Source organism: Heptranchias perlo, chromosome 22, assembly GCF_035084215.1.
Source record: "Heptranchias perlo isolate sHepPer1 chromosome 22, sHepPer1.hap1, whole genome shotgun sequence".
NCBI classification, from domain to species: Eukaryota; Metazoa; Chordata; class Chondrichthyes; order Hexanchiformes; family Hexanchidae; genus Heptranchias; species Heptranchias perlo.
The window spans coordinates 39,517,326-39,534,810 of NC_090346.1; the positions used below are offsets into that span (position 1 = coordinate 39,517,326).

The window sequence follows — 17,485 nt, forward strand, 5'->3', positions numbered from 1 at the left end:
TGGTGGACAGCTCTCCCAAATTAGACACCAGCTCCCAGATGTTAGTGAGGAGGATTTTGCAGTGTTGACTAGGCTGAGATTGCTCGAGTGCTGTCCTGACACGATGTCTGAGGGCACTGCCAATAGGTCTGCCCGATATTTTTCTCATTATCGTGCTTTGTAGCGATTGGTTTTTACAACTCAGGGGCTTGTAAGGATGCATCAGAGGGCATTAAGAGTCAACCACATACTGTGGGACTGGAGTCATGTGTAGGCCAGGTCAGGGTGGTAGGATCCATTCCTTGAAGAACATTATTGAACCAGTTGGGATTTTACAACAATTTGGCAGCTTTCATGATCCCTTTTTTCTGGATCAGGACAGGACTGCAGCCCATGTGGTAACCATCTCTGTCTATACTCAGTTTTGCAACATTTCATAACCAACTATTTGTCCAGCTCTTTTTTAAATGCATTAATGGACAACACATTCACTATGGGACACTGTTTCATGTGTATATATTCTATGGGAAAACAACAGTGCCAGTTTCTCCACATAGGTTTCTGTATTTTGTTCTATATCTACATTCTCTGCCCTCTCTAGGTCCCCAACCAACATTTGCATCTGCGTGGACAGGATGTCTCTGCCAACTCCGATCTTGAGCTGGTCTCTAGGCATTCGGTGAAAGCAGTCTGGATCAGCTCACTCTCCAGGGGTGTGTTTCATTAGAGAGTCAGGCTGAGATCAGGAACTGACCACACGGGATCCGACAACTAAATCAGCCGAGACCCCAAATACTGTTTCACCCAGGGTTACTGCTACAGGATCTACCATTCCACATGAGATTTCATGACAAGCCAATCGGAGCTCAGGTACTGGGGCAGGCCATCAGTTTAAGTCACTGATATAGCTCAAGGATTTGTCAACAACTAATTATCCAACAAAAACAGAGCAACTTTATCAGAAGAGGTCACAAAACGTAAATGTGACACCAAAAATTACCCCACACAACCCTGAGATATCGCAGTGAAGGCCCACTAATATAGTTAATGTGCGCCAAGTTCAGCTGCTAAGTGCCATATTGGAAGTAAAAGCAGACGGCAAATTTATTCCATGGATCTTCCTAAGGGATAAAATGAGAGCGACATTGTGATGTTAAGTTGACTCACAGCTCACCATCTCCAAACAGTTTGAGGTGGCAATAAGCAAAGCAAAGCAGAGTGCTAGGTTATGTTGTCTCATCAGTTCAGATCCCCAGAACTCATTGCTGAAGTTAAGCACTCATGTGGTCGGGGCAACCTAGGGTGCTGTGTATAGTTCTGGTCATAACATAAGGGGACCACCCTTGTTATAAAGGCCAAGCAATGAGGTTGATCTCCAATTTTAGAGCTGTGAGGAAGGACTCAATGACTGTAGAAGTCTTGAAAAGAGATGTCTGAGAGGGGGCCTTATAGAGGTATATAGAGTACTGAATAGGACAGAGAAAGGAAATCGGGAAGAACACTTCCAACATACACCAGGGGCACGAGGACACAGGTTCAGAGTTGTGAAATGAAAGTTTAGGACAGATGCCAGGAAGCATTTCTTTAGTGCTTCAACAGCTGGAATGTGTTACCGTGAAAGGTGGCTGAAGGCAGTTTACAGGGCTCATTTAGGACACAATTAATTGTAGTAATAGGGAGATGTCAGTACTGGTACTCTGAAAGGATGAGATCAAATGGGCCGCAGAGCTTTCTTCATCCAAACCAATCTCATGTCACAAGGATTGCCTCTTGGTACAGTATACACTTTAATGCAGTATTTTATTACCTTTTTTCTGCCTTCACATATTTAAACTCATTTGGACACAAACCACTTATCTTAGGGGGTGAGCAGTTAATCATCTCGTAACCCAATCCACTACGTTGCAGTTTAACCAATTTCAATATATATTCCAAGTATTCAACTATCCAACTAGAAATACAAAAACAGTATTTTCACAACAAACTACCTTTTGTACTACAGCAGAACTAAAAAAAACCTCCACTTAATTATACACTCCTGATAGTTGTAGTTATAAGTAAATTGTTCTGTGCTTAACAGGAGTGCTCTATAGGGCACCAGAAGAAAAGGAACCAGAAATATTTGCAATATTCACAAATCTGTTCATCAAATGTGATGATGGAGCTAATTAGAGAATTAACATCCAAAAATTTTGAAACACATTGTAAATCCCTCAATTTTTGAAATCATTCATCTTGCATTTCTGATCTGCTGCAGTACTATTATGTGGCTGCAGGTGGTGCTGCTGAGCTGTCAGTGCCTACTGTTAACTCGGTAGCACCACTTACTTCTACAGTTCAGAAATAGAGAACAGTTGAGTGCCAAATTATGGGCTATTTGGTGCTGTCAACCTATACCTAATAGAAATCATATTGAAACTACTTAAACCCAAATGTGTGCAGAACTGTTTATAACTAGAAGTGAAAGAAACTTTGATCTCATTAATCCTGGCTGGATTGGAACTCAGGTCTCAGAGGTGAACGGACATTATGTTAAGCCATCTAGTCCCCTTAATCAGGTAAACTACTTAATTACAGTAATACGTCCTTATTGTTCTCAACGTAGTCCTTATACTATTTTGGCCACTTAAACAGCTTATTTGCTTAATATTCTGGTCTTCAGATGAGTTTTCTGACCATTTATTTATTTGCATCATCGCTGTTCAATCTCATAATCTCAGCCAAGACAGCAAAATGAGCCATTTGGTTGGATTTAAAAAGTAGCAACAAAGCCAAATGAGAATTAAAGTACTTCACTGTTTTCCCCTAATATTCTTTTGGCACTAGCTATCCAAAAAACCTTTCATATGGACCAGGAAGGCTCCATATGATCTGGGCTGAGTTAGTGCTCACCGAGGGATTGTCATTGGGTTAGGGAAAGGAAAACAGGCTGGTATCATAGTAGGTACAGTGCAGGAGGGGGCCATTCGGCCCATTGTGCCTGTGCCAATAGTGTTCCTGCTCCTGACTGTAATCCAGCATCCCCCTACTAGAAGTGGCACTGGCTGACAACAGGATCGGGTCTTGTCTGTGATGTTTGCCACAGACAGATAACCTGCTGACGTTCACTCTCAAGGATCAGACTATTAACTATTGCAACATATGGCAGTGAGGGAGCCGACCCTTTGAGAGGGGAGAGGAGGAAATGGAGCCGGAGTGCGGGGAAAGAGAGAGAAATTTAAACATTTGCAGTAGAAGATTCCAATGGGAGTTGGTTCCCTTGTTTATTTAAAGTTATGTCACTTCATAACTTTCCAGTCTCAAACTACTCAGTTAGAGATTCTGAAATCCAGCATTTTTGATGTGCATTAGAGAGAATCCAGCCCCAGCAAACAGAAATATGCAAAACTCAGTTCAAATAATATTGAACCCTGTTGTAATTACACATGGTGCAGGGTTCACTGGGTACAAGTTTGACATTTCCTATATGAAGGATTAGGGGGGTTCCCCATTACAAAATGAGCAGTTTTCTTATGATCTTTTCATGCATTCTCTGAAAGGAAAAAGTAGCAATATTTTCCACCTGTACATCACCATTTAATGGCGATTTTATTCATACAACTTGACGATTGTGAAAAAACTAATCTGATGTATCTATTGTAAAATAGATCTGTTTACTACTCCTTCTTAACAAATGGATTCAGGAAATAAAGTGGGATTTGTTAAGAAAGGGTAGTAAACAGATCTATTTCACAATGGATACATCAGATTAATTTTTAATCAGAAACCTCTAGCCCTGTTTAACCTTTGACTGTGCTCCTGTAAGTGGTAACCCCACCCATAATCTCTAGCACTAAATCGCGATTTACAGGGGATGACGTGGAGTCTATAAATAGGCAGAGTCATACATGGTGCTCCAGCATGTGGGGGATGTACAGCCACGAGCTTTCTGGACAGGATTTCAGTAGTGCACTAATTACTGGCATAGCAACAAGTTACACAACCAGCATTCAGCACAGATACCATGAAAGCCTGGACACATGACATCAACTGCACCCATCCTTACACTTCAATACATTGAAACCTTTAGTTTTTTTTTAAAAAAGTGTCTTCTATAGGTGCAGGTTAATGGCGATATAAATAAACACACAAAATGTGCAGCACTAAGTCACACTAAGAGACACAAGTGTATCCAGACTGCTTTTTGACAGGAACTGAATGGCCAATCTAAAAGTTTGAATTCACCAGTCTCCCAGTAACCAAAGGGAATTCCTACTTTACAACAGTGACCGCACTTCAAAAGTATTTAAAATCGGTTGTAAAGCGCTTTGGGACGTCCTGAAGTCGTGAACGGTGCAATTCAAACTCAAGCCTTTCTTTCAATCAGCTGAGATTGCTTACACTGTATCTGACTGTTCCAGCCCACTTCATCCTTGTTCTGGTTTAAATGTCACAATGTCAGCCAATGATGAAAAAATTCATAACTAAAGGGCTTCCCCAGGAAGAAAAAGTAATTCCAATCAACCCACTCATTTTTGCCACATTTCATTCTCGGCCCACCTAAACCCGATCAAGGCTCTTTACACTAGAGTGCAAACTTCTACTTAGAAAGTGAAAAGTAGATTGGTAGAAATGTGACTTTATGCGGTCATTTTTATTCACTACCATTATTATTGCACTAACCTGCCGTTTAGAAGAGAAATTATCCTAAGCCTAGCCCAATTCAGTTGGTAATTACCAAGTTAGAAAGCATTGTCAAGCTACAACTGGAATTTTTAAAAGTTGCCCAATTGAACCAATGCTCATCAAACCATTGCCCAATTGCTCACGATTGAGGAATTCTCTCTCTTACCTGTTCTCCTTCCACTCCCATAATTTTAGGAATTGACGGGCCGCACATATCAACATCCAGGAGAGCAACCTGAAACCGAAAAAATGTAAAGAATGAAAATCGCACACTTGCCAAATTGGAGACTCTAAGAACTATTACTTGAATGCGGAAATTTAACGACAGAACACGGAGACAATGCTATCAGGATAATCAAGCTGCAGTCTACCATTTATCCTTGCCAGTCCAAAATTCCCTCCTCCCCTTTGCATGCCCCACAAGCTGAAGTAGTGTCTGTGCATCTGCTCATCTATTAAGACACAGCGTAGCATATTTTGGTGAGTGTGTACTGCAACTTGTTACAAAAGTTATCTGCGAATACAGCATGGTGTTTATTAAACAAAAAAAAAACTGCAGATGCTGGAAATCTGAAACAAAAAGTGCTGGATACACTCCGCATCTGTGGAGAGAACAGATAAGTTAAGCATGGACCCTTCATCAGAACCGCCTTTATTTAAATAGGAATTGCCGCACTGCCAGAGTGACGCAGTGAGTTGATGCTCCGTTGTACAAGTAATCAAGGGATGGCAGGACACAGGCCAGAAAGTTGGCAATCTTGACAGAGCCAGAAGGTGGTACGGAGCAAAAGCCAAGAGCTTGCCCACAGAGTATTTGGTAAACCCCTGGCTGGTGAGCTACCCATCACCTCGTTAGGAACCGTTCCTGGCAACTTAGGATGTGCAGAAAAAAGCAACTTAACACAAACATTTCTGTGAAAACGTGATTCCTCTCCCCTTTCCCCCCCCCCGCCCGCGCCCCCTGCCACAATCTCTCAACTGCAGGGAGAAGCCATTATTTAGGCTAATAAGCAATACTAATAATGATACCGGTGAATTTTCCAGTTATTTTGGATGACTGCAAAAGATGATGGAAAATCTATCATTATGCAGTAAATCTGCAAGTCTTTAACACGGTGGAACTGCACAGCAGAGGGCGCTGTCTACCTCAGGATGACACAGCCTTTTACTTAAAGGACCATGAAGCATTTGGAGTCCAGAATCATAAAATGGCTCGTTTTGATTTATAAATATTTATATACAGGACATGTACAAACAAATACCGACATTGTTGAACTAGACATCAATCACTAGCACAAAGCACCAGTTTATAGCCTAATCCTGGGAGAACATACAGAACATGATTTCAAAGCGGTCATTAATTTTAAGTTAGCAGAACCCCACAGTTACTGCTATATAGTTGCGAGCCTAAGAAGCCCACCTCTTTAAAATGGAAAGTTCCCGGAACAATTCCCGAAGATACTGGAGGTAAAGTTCAGGAGCACCAATTGCGCTCGACTATACAGGGCATTTATCACAACTCTTCACTCCTTGTTCCCACCAATCACCGGAACTCAGGGATGAAGAACAGGAGCCACTGATGCATATTCCCAAAATTAATTTTCAATATGATTGCACCAGGAAAAGCGCACTCTTCCCTCCCCACCCCATTAGCAAGTGGACCCCCAGAGTTCTCAGCCCTGTAACAGTCGGGTGACAACCCTGGAGTACTGCAGCTTTGAATATTAAAGTGTCACTGACCAGAAAGGTCCCAGGTGTGCCAGGGACAGGGAAAAGTTAGTCAGGGGGCGTGGGGGGGAGAGAGAAGCTGGCCAGAGTTCCTACCCTTATTGACTAACTGGTGACCTCTGCTGGAAACTGTACACACGCGTGAAAAAGGTGAGGAGAAGCTGGGTGAACCGCCTGCCGACACTCATTGTCTAGGCTCAGATGCCTAAAATGGGCACTTGGGTGAGGTATGCAAACAAGAGAATGGATCACAACTGTTCGTGCGATTCGAAGCAGTTCAGATTGTCCAAGGCTTTGGTTTCAGATGTTCCATAGCCACATGCATTAATGTTGTTCTTCCCCCAGGCTATTGTTTCTATCCAGGAGAGTTTTGTAGCGGTTAAAAAGGAGCCCTCTTTCCTACAGCTCATTTATCAGAATAAAAATCACTAACGTACAAAATGAGCACAATGCTTACAAATAAAGATTTAAGACACACCCACCTGCAGCCTAATCCCATTTAAGTGGCATTGCACAATACCAGGAGTACCAGAGTTGGTGAGGCGGCAAATGTGAATTAAGGGTGTGCCACCCTGAAGAAAACACTGCTGGGGTTCCTTTTACTCTAAATCGAGTTTGGGCCATTGAAAGAAATTTTTCTGTTTTGAAAAATCTGTTTGATCAAATCCATGGCAACTTATAAGGGGAAGGAAATTTTACAGGCAGAAGAAATACTTCCCTCTTTCAGGCTTCAGTGAGGTCATTGTTTTACTAAAGATGTAACTATTAGGAGAAATCTTCTGAAACGTCATCATGCACCCTTTGGGGGGGCTGGTCACGTGACAGTGATACCACTCAGCTGACACAGCTTGTGCTTCGGTGAAGCAATGGGGAAATTCTCGAGCCTTGCTCACCAGTCAAGAAATAACTACTGAGTACTGGGTCGAAACAAACTGTCTTCAATTTTTCATAACATGCCTGCTCCCTTCAAAATTAAGTAACAATTTGGGAAATCGGACGATAGTGGTGGGGGGGGTGCTATTAGAGTCGGCAACCTGTGGATATAGATTTAAGGTAACTGGCAAAAGAACCAGAGATTTTTTTTCTACGCTGCGATTATGATGATCTGGAATGCACTGCCTGAAAGGGTGGTGGGAGCAAATTCAATAGTAACTTTCAAAAGGGAATTGGATAAATGCTTGAGGGGGCAAAATTGCAGGGCTATGGGGAAAGGACAGGGGAGTGGGACTAATTGGATAACTCTTTCAAAGAGCTGACACATGCATGATGGGCCGAATGGCCTCCTTCTCTGCTGTATCATTCTATGATTAGGAGTCGTTTCCCTTGGGGACGTGGACTCAAATCCAGATTAGACTGATAGAATGAAAGTTTCTTTTCTCTTCCAGTTGCAAGGCTCCTACCCACACATCGGATTGAGCAACTTCCTACGGCACACATTCCACATACAGATTCACTCATAATTGGGCACTAAGTTGACAATCTCGCTCAGAAGTACCACAAGAATAGCCAGGGTGGAACATACATAATTCATAATAGTGCCGTAGGGGGGCTCCTCTGAGGACGGGGTTAAGGCCATTTGTTGCAGGAGAGTAGTTGGAGTTTAATCTGCATTTAATACAAAGAGTGAGGGAAGTTTCGTACAAACATAAGACATATTGGAACCTACGGGGTTAGAGTGGAAGCGATATGTTTGGAGGGTAAATGGTGGTACTGGAGAACTTATGTCCACTTATTCCTACATTACAACAGTGACTACACTTCAAAAGTACGTCATTGGTTGTAAAGCACTTTGGGACGTCCCGAGGTCGTGAAAGGCGCAAGTTTGTTCCTTCACTGCAGGTTTTATTACTCTTCTAAATTCTTGTTCTCACCCACACTGCTGCAGGGAGCTGCCAAGTACAGTAACTGAATAATGATGTGGAGATGCCGGTGATGGACTGGGGTTGACAATTGTAAACAATTTTACAACACCAAGTTATAGTCCAGCAATTTTATTTTAAATTCACAAGCTTTCGGAGGCTTCCTCCTTCGTCATTTTCACATCGCTCACCTGACGAAGGAGGAAGCCTCCGAAAGCTTGTGAATTTAAAATAAAATTGCTGGACTATAACTTGGTGTTGTAAAATTGTTTATAACTGAATAATGGCAGCCTTCACTGAATCACTCACTCTCCTTGATGATGACCAGGTGCCACCGACATGCAACACATCTTCCTGGCTGCGTTGGCTAAGGCGAGGATAACTTGTGTTACAATAGCTGATTCGTATCAGCCATACCATCCGGTGCATTCCTCATAAACCACCCACTATTCCCCACAATTTATCTCCGGTATAAACACCTCTAATGCAGTGCTTCCTGAAATAGAGGGCCGTATTTCCTCTTCAAGCACCCTACAGATGATGCTTCTTGAATGGGATCGGAAGCTGAGATTTAGCTTCTGCAAACCCAATGTAAATACAATCCCACGCTGGGCATGGGGCTGTACCCTTTTCCCAGAAACTCCACTCCACTCCCACCACCATTTTTCTCAACTTGAAGTCTGCAACAATCACAAAAGAAGCTTGATCAGTGAAGTGTGAGAAATGTTGGTGTGGAGTCCAAGTCAGTACTTGTGTAAATACATGCTTGGGCAGGTACCTGCTGCTGTACACTATGCTCCATTTCATCTGTACAGTAGGTATATATATATAAAATAAAGTTTAGAAAATCTATCATGTAAAGGAAGTCAGTGGGGTTTCCTGACACTTTTTTTGAATTTCTAATTCACTATTTAAAAAAAGTCAGCCCTTCAGACAGGTCTAAAGAAAGAGTTTTTGCAGTTAGCTGACATGCCAAAAATCCATTCAGTGTGTCAGTCAACGTTTGTTTTTCTGTAAGTGTCCGGGTTTTTATTTTAATCAGCCACCACTGTTTCGGCTGTTTCAAACTGTAAGAGTTGGCAGGAATCGTGTGCAAGTCTCCCGCAGAATTCTGTTCACATTTCCAGATGTTAAGACAAAAACAAAAAAATAATGTTTTTTTTTTAAAAAGTGGGATGGTGGTGGTTACACTATAATCAGAACTTGGGCTCAGATTCACCAACAGTTAACATTGTGGACACGGACCTAACTCCTCAAGATCCACTTTCCAAGTATCATTAACGATAAAAAGGCAAAAATATTTTCCGATCTTATTTCCCTTCATGATCCTTGGATCAGAAATTGACCTTAACATTTCAAAACAGCCTCTGAATTTTACTTAAAAAGAAATACATTCTTTTCAACATAGATCTTCCTATATTTATAAACATGCTGACAATGAACCCAAGACCAATCTTTCTTTTATAAAGTTGAACTAGGTGTACAACTTATCTGAGGCCTTCACTAGCAGAAAAGAATACTCACTGGTTACAGTCAACAGCAGGTCTATAATAACAAAGTACAAACTGGTTATATGAATGTCAATGCAATTAGTGTTACATCTATATATTAAATTTTGCTAAGTATGTTGTGCACTCCTTATTTGGATGTCAACTTTCTGTGACACAATCATGCCTGCAGCTGCACACTTTTACCACTAGATGGCGCTTCAAAAGCTCCAGAATTTGTCGGTCCTCCACTCCTTCACTACAGCATCAATACAACAACAGCTTGCATTTATATAGCGCCTTAATGTAGTACAACGTCCCAAGGCGCTTCACGGGTGCATTATCAAACAAAATTTGACACTGAGGACATAAGGAGATATTAGGACAGGTGACCAAAAGCTTGGTCAAAGAGGGAGGTTTTAAAGGAGTGTCTTAAAAGGAGGAGAGGTAGCGAGGCACAGAGGTTTAAGCAGGGAATTCCACAGCTTAGGGCCTGGGCAGCCGAAGGCACGGCTGCCAATATTGCACTCGAATGCTTTGTCCTGGCATGGGCAAAGATATGGGAAATCCACGAGGTCACAAATAAAAATAAAGGGCGAGAAGAACGCCAATTACTGAGAATGGTGATATCTGTTCGCGTTTTCTTGCGTGTTTTAATACCCTCCAAGTATAGGGGCATGACTAGGGAGTTTTACTGAAGCAGCAGCTGTAAATAGTTTGGGACATAAAACACTAGTGGGGCCTACATGCTAGATTTTATACTATCAATTATAACAGTTTATCATATTAATTTTATCAGGATATGTAAAGCAAAAAAAATGAGTACGTCAGTAATAAATTTGCTCTGATTCAACTTACTGCTTCTGCAACAGTCACTTGTAGTCTCTCTATACATCTGGTATATAAATTAACCAGGACACTCAGCAATTATACTGGAACCTGAACTGGTGGTGATCCAGTGCAAGGCCTGCATCAGGCCAAAAAAGTAACAATATGATCTGAACAAGCTCACTCTAACTTGCAAGCGTACATCCCTTTACATTTTATATGCTGAATTATAAAGAGAAAATCACAGAACCATACAATTTTTCCTCAAGCTTTCTACTTGTGGGACAAAGACATTAATCTTGTTCAAACTTTGGATTTTATTACAGCTGCTATTGCAAGTCCTCAAAAGGGTTAACATCCACCTCTATTTTTAAAAACAAATCCCATGAAAGTAGTTACTACTAAACTAGATGCTATTCTCATCTCGCTCTTTCTCTCGCTCATTTAAATTGGTCTGGAGTAAATACAAGCAATGTACAGAATGATGGATTGAGGCTCCCTTTTCAGTTAATGCTCAGAGCTCGGTCAACTTCTAATAAATACTAATATTACCAATTATGTTCATTATCACTCAACAATAACTGCCATTAAAGCAACAGTTCACTAGTACTGTCAACTTGTCACTGATTTGTCATGTAGAATAGTATGATTTACATCTCACCATCTTTAACAGCGATCATCCCACACAAACGCCCATGTTGTAACCTGACACTGCTTCCCACAGTACAGTACACAAACAAGCATTATTCAAGGTTAGCACGTCAAAAAAAAAGAAATAGACTTCCTCCTCAGAAAATTTCAAAGGTCATTTGATAGGTCACCGACTGCTCAAGTGCACATACCAGAGCTTGATAAAGAAAGTCGTTTTGCTCACAGCATTACACACGCAAGCAGCTGATTTGGAACAACCATTTTATTGCTGCTTTTTCATACAGTGATCCCTTAAAAACAGTAAACCTTTTTTTGAGCACACTAAAGAATATTTAATATATGCATGATTATATGCAATTGATATCCATGAATGGGTTTACCTAATAACTGCAATGTGGGGATACAGGTTGCATCTCATAGTTGCTGGTTGAGATTCCATTTAAACCAAATAAGGCAATTCATTATTAAAATATTGAAGTTTGATGTAAATTTGAATGTCAACAGGAGCCATATTGATGCAGACTGCAGGATGTTTCAGTGATGTTACTGTTAGCAGTTTTTCCTTCAAAGTATCTGCTGTATGTTGTTATCTACTGACATCAGCTCCATGAAGTAAGGAAAAAAAGTCTCATGGAAATGACCTCTTCACAAGCTATAAACGTACATGTCACTTCATAGATATCAGGAACATTCCGATTCAGATTTATTACTAGACGGACGTTCTGCAGAAATAATTTCATCATTTCATTACCAATTCATTGTGTCCTCCCTCAAAGTTAAACCTGAAAAATTAGTGCGAGGGTGTCAGGCAATTGGTATTGTTACCCATCCTAATTTTAGGGTAAGTGCACACATTCTATCAAAGTATGAATGGGAGGACACCTCTGGCACCTGAATTTATTTCCTAATTGATTAATTAACCCTTAGCACAGCAAAGAACTCCTAGTGTGTTTTAGAACTTTTTGCATGTTTCTGATTAAGATTCAAATAAGCTTTGCATGGCATTCACCGTAATTGAAAACTTTCATGTGCCTTTTTAAATTGCCATCTCTTTATATATTTTTGGGGGGTTGATTTTTTGCATCTGGTTAATGTTACAGGGATAGTATTCTGCTTGATTTGCCAGACTTCTGTACAAGTCCACAGGTTCCAGAAGAGAGAATTGGCCAATGTGCCTGCTCAGTTAACACATACCCTGTCTCTCAACCTGATAAAAAGGTATTTTGTAACTATGTACTTTGGTTGTGAGTGATTCACTCGCACACAGAGAAAGCAATTCTTCCTGAGTGTTTTATTTATCACATTAGCACGTGCATTAAAGTAACATTATAAACCATAATAGAAAGGGAAAGAGTTCAAAGATCTGGAACTTAGCAAAAATAAAAAGAATCTAGAAGGGAAAGTTATATTTTTGATCTGTAAAAGTGCGATATGCATTTGCCGTTTGTTAAAATGAAACCCATGAATGCAAGGTCAACACAATTGCTCACTATCTAACTCCCTCAACAGTGAGGTGACTGGTTCCATCCAGGTTACTGCGGCTGCCCAGACCGTGTGCACGGTATTCAGGGCACTTGGCTGATAGCTGTGTTTGTAAAATAAACTCACTTTAAATAGGGACACCTATCAACAAGGAGAAGTCGGTGATAGAAGAGAAATACAGCATTTGAAGAGGGGGGGGGAAATGTTCTCAAGTCTGACTGGAGTGGAACGATGAAAGGACAGAGAGGAGAAAAATTATTTTTACAACCTTGCTTCTGGGGAAATTTCCCAAACTTACTGGATTGATAATTGACAGTAAACAAAACAAAAAGGCATGTCACACATATCTGAATTGCCACCAAATGGTTTGCAGCTGAGCACAATATTCCTAGATCTGCTCATCGATTCCAAATACATTTCAGAATTGCTCACCGGATTTCCAAGCCCCATGATAAATATTACTTCTTTTCCCTATCTCTCCCCAACCCTAGTCGCCTTTACTCTTGGTCTGCATACCTTACTGCGATAAAACAACCTACATCTGTTCATTAAAGTGGTACCTCCAACCGATCAGAAAACCACAGGGGAGATTCCCGCTGCAATCCTTCAACTGACCAGAGTTGCCGTCAGAAAAAAAGAAAAGGCCAGTCAGTCTAATCAGCCAGTTCCCTCGTAGAACAAATACAATTTCTTCTTTTGGAGACTCAATACAAGCCGTTGTCAATCACCCAATGGAAGCTACCGACCACAGGAAAAGTTTTAACAAGGCAAAACTCTTTTTAAAAATCTCTTCTCTAATCACCAATGCCAACCTAAACTGTAAACAGTACCAACTTATATATTTATGTTCAAAAACCTGAACTGCGATCTATTATATTCCCTTCTTACAAAATGGTATTTATTCAGCTTAGATTAGAAATGTATACTGTACTCTGATCCCCCTACAATCTGCTCATGCATCAAGCTGAAGATTACTGGCAAAAGACATGTTGCAGTTATTTTTAAAAGTTCATTTACATAGTCTTTTACACCAGAAACAAACGTGAATTTTACAAAGACTAAATGGGCCTTGGTGTCAGGTTGGGTAGTTGTGTGCAGGCAGCACACTTGATAGGGGAACTGCATAGTATTACTGCTTCAGGGATTCTCGAGAGCCTGGACAGCGGCTGGGAGGTTATGTAGTACATGTGCAGGACAAGTAGGAACTTCATTATCAGAAATTCAAATGGACTGGCAGAGCAGATCCCGATGCAGTACAATGCAAATGTGTGCCCATAATTACCAAATCTCACCATGTCATCACAGAGGAGCACTGCTCCATGTCAGAGGGCGAGTCACTACAGGTCACCATCATGTTCCTGGGAGATCCAACAGTGGAGAATTTTGACACTGGGGTAAAGTAACTCCAAACAAAACTACAGTCCTTCAAATACTGTCTGAGATAACTCATCACAAAGCCAACCTGAATTAGAAAATCAATACTACCACTAGAACCAAAAGATGTTCAACATTCAGCAGTTTCAGATTTTCTGCGTCCTCAAGATGTTTCCTCTTGGGATCTGCGCAGAATGACATTTGTTCTGTATGTTTGATATTATGAGGAATCCATTCAGGTGTATTGCCCAAAGGCAATTCAATTTGAACAAAAACAGAGAGCACTCAGTAAATGCAATTTTTTTTCCAGGTAAGTGCCTTTATCTCTAAAATGTCCTGTCTCCAGGTGAAATTTGACATTGTTGCTTACTGCTGTAGTTTAACGAATGCACACCTGATTCAAATTAAACTCTAAATCAAGTACTGAAATACAATTTTACAAAGTATTTCCATTCAATCCCACTATAACAAACTGATTTAACCACAAATTACCATTCTAACAAAACGCCTCCGTCTTAATCCATTTCCAAATTTTGCCATGGGGCAGTAACATGTTTTGGAAGTCGAACCGTGTTTGTGTCAAATACCTGTCAAATAACTGTTTTTGATTCAGCTGAATTCTACCAAGGATTTGCTAATTAGTTATTTTGAGCTGAATTTAGAGAAACCCTAAATTTCTGATCTAAACATAAAATATCTTGGCAAACTAATAATACATTATCAGGATTCAACTGTACTCACAAGGTCCCATCGAGGGAAGCTTACACCATTTGCGTCACCCTAAACTTGGAGTGCAGCACACATCTGGGACTTCATCAAAGAGATGCTGACGGTACTATTTACTTCCTGCACATTACAATTATAATAAATACAGGAGTAGACTCCCTTTGTTAAGCACTACATTCTTTTATTAAAATCTGCTCTCGTCGGTCCATTATAACCATAGTCCAGCATCACCACCTTGCATTACGCATCTTGTCCACATCAGGTAGCCACCGCGCCAAGCTCAGCAGTAAATGGACAATTGTAAAGGACAACAGTATTTTAAAAAGGAGGAGCAAATCTATTTACGCAATAGTTAAACCACAGTAAAATTAATCAAAGTCAGGCTGATAAATAGTTTTCCCCAATACGTTTTCAGAAATGCCAAACTCTACAATACGACAACTCCTCTGTTCTACATCGTTGAATCACTTCTATGCTCAAGGATTCGTCTACAGAACTATTAAAAAAATGTCTAATTTTTTAATTGGTAGGCGATTTTAAAGTTCGCCTTGATAAAATTTACCATATTGTGGGATTAAATGCAAGGTTACGTACATGCAATGTTCCCATTTTAATTCATGACTTGTTTCAAATGCAAAGTTGATTTTAAGAACATCTTCACCACCACTTGTTGCACCATATTTGGCAGGTGTTGAACACTGATTTTCCAAGAAGACGGCTTTTCTTTAAACAAAAAAAACCAAGTAAATCAGCTGCCTACATTTGGCAGAACAATTCTGATCATAAATGATCTGCTAACTCCAAATTATAGATCACAGAACTTACAGCACAGGAGAGAGCCATTTGGCCCCATGCTATCTCTTTAGCTGGAGCCGGTATCCTTTTGTATTCTTGATCACCCACTAAGTTCCAAACACATGGCACATGGATTATATACACTTACTCCAGTGCAGTACAAAGGGAGAACTGCACTGTCAGAGGTGCCATCTTTCAGATGAGACGTTAAACCGAGGTCCCGTCTGCCCTCTCAGGTGGACATAAAAGATCCCATGCACTATTTTGAAGAAGAGCAGGGGAGTTCTTCCTGGTGTCCTGGCCAATATTTAACCCTCAATCAACACCACTAAAAAACAGATTATTTAGTTGTTACTGTTTGTGGGAGCTTGCTGTGCGCAAATTGGCTGCCGCGTTTCCTACATTACAAAAGTGACTGCACTTCAAAAGTACTTCATTGGCTGTAAAGCGTTTTGAGGCACCTTGAGATCATAAAAGGCGCTACATAATGCAAGTTCTTTCTTTTTTTTCTCTCTGGGATGTGGGTAAACTGTGCGACGACAGAGTGTTCAGTAAACAACGAGTGTTTCATTGACCACGAGTAACTTCCATAAGCTAGCAGAAGAAATGGAAACCTGCACAAACCAGGAGGAATAGGTATTGCATCAGTTTGCCCAGTTCACAAGAACAAAAGCCTGGCTGCTACAAGAGCTCCAAACTGCATGCACCTCATTTAAACAGTTGGGTAACATTTGGGTGGATTTGCACTACAATGTTAGCATCGGTGCAAAACGGTTTCTGCTTTATATTGACACTAATGTTGCATTGCCTATTCTAGAGTCAGGAGCAAAGTGGTGTGAGACACCTCAGAGGAGGTAGTTTTACACTGCTTCAGTTTGACATCACATGGAGTGTAATTCCAGTGCAGTACCAAATTTGGCATATAAGTGCCATGGGGGTTTCTTGTGCCTTCTGAACACTTTAAGTCCTATCTGTAATTAATTCAAGTGTTCAGATGGTCCGACCACTACTGCCTAAACATTGAAAACTTAACTGCCGAGAGAGGAGCTCTCTCCTGGCTAGCAGGTTGAAGTTTCAGTCAGGCCGTGTAAATGGGCCGTTTCCTGACTGACTCCCAAACTGCAGTTATCAGTATAACTTCGCTAAGGAAAAAAAAAAATCTAACTTTGGAATTAGGCATAACTTGGGCCCATTTGCCCATGAATTTGTGCCCACGTATGGAACGTATGCCTGTGGAAGATACAAAGCTGTCCCTTTGTTATTATTCTGTGGGTAAAACTTGCTTAAAATGATTGCTTTTAGTTATCCCTTCGTTAATCAGCTTCTCAATTTCGATAAACTGACATTCCAAAGATGTGGCATGGAGAGTCAGTGTAGCCTGCCTACCAGTCCAGACAAGTCACAGCAGCGAGCCAATCGAGACAGGGAATTTGCGGCAAGTTTAGACAACAGCTCCACTTGTCAGACCAACACAGATATTTGGGAAGCCAAGTTCTTCATAGAGACTTGAAAAGAAATCCGTCTATTTTGAAAACTTATGTGGGGAAAAGTGTCATATTAGAACTACCCCACAGGAAGGAGCTGAAGCAAGCTTTCACGATTCTCTACGATCTTGTCGGCAAAGTTGGCTGACACCTTGACTTGGCAACTCCCACTAGAGAGAGTATGAAGTCAGTTTTATATTGATCTTCGGCTTCTAGCTTTAATAGCCTTGGTCTCCAGGGCCACATGAAAGTAAAACGCCTGCACTTTGTTAGACTGACAGCCAGGAAGGCCCACCATCCGCCGCCACCAAAATGTGGCACCAGCAGCAAGGTGATCTGGAGATATTTCCGGAACACCTCCTGCGTACATCATAGTCTTACAGTACAGAAGGAGGCCATTCGGCCCATTGTGCCTGTGCCGACTATT

At 41.0% G+C, this 17,485-nt stretch overlaps 1 protein-coding gene across 1 annotated transcript in view; it reads right to left on the reverse strand.

Annotated features, from left to right (window-relative positions):
* Positions 1 to 17,485, reverse strand: part of nubp1 (nucleotide binding protein 1 (MinD homolog, E. coli)) — a 61,937-nt gene that overhangs the window by 17,670 nt on the left and 26,782 nt on the right. The window contains exon 4 of the mRNA XM_068003347.1: positions 4,811 to 4,879. Coding sequence (XP_067859448.1) covers positions 4,811 to 4,879 — 69 coding nt within the window. The remainder of the gene's footprint in view (positions 1 to 4,810; positions 4,880 to 17,485) is intronic.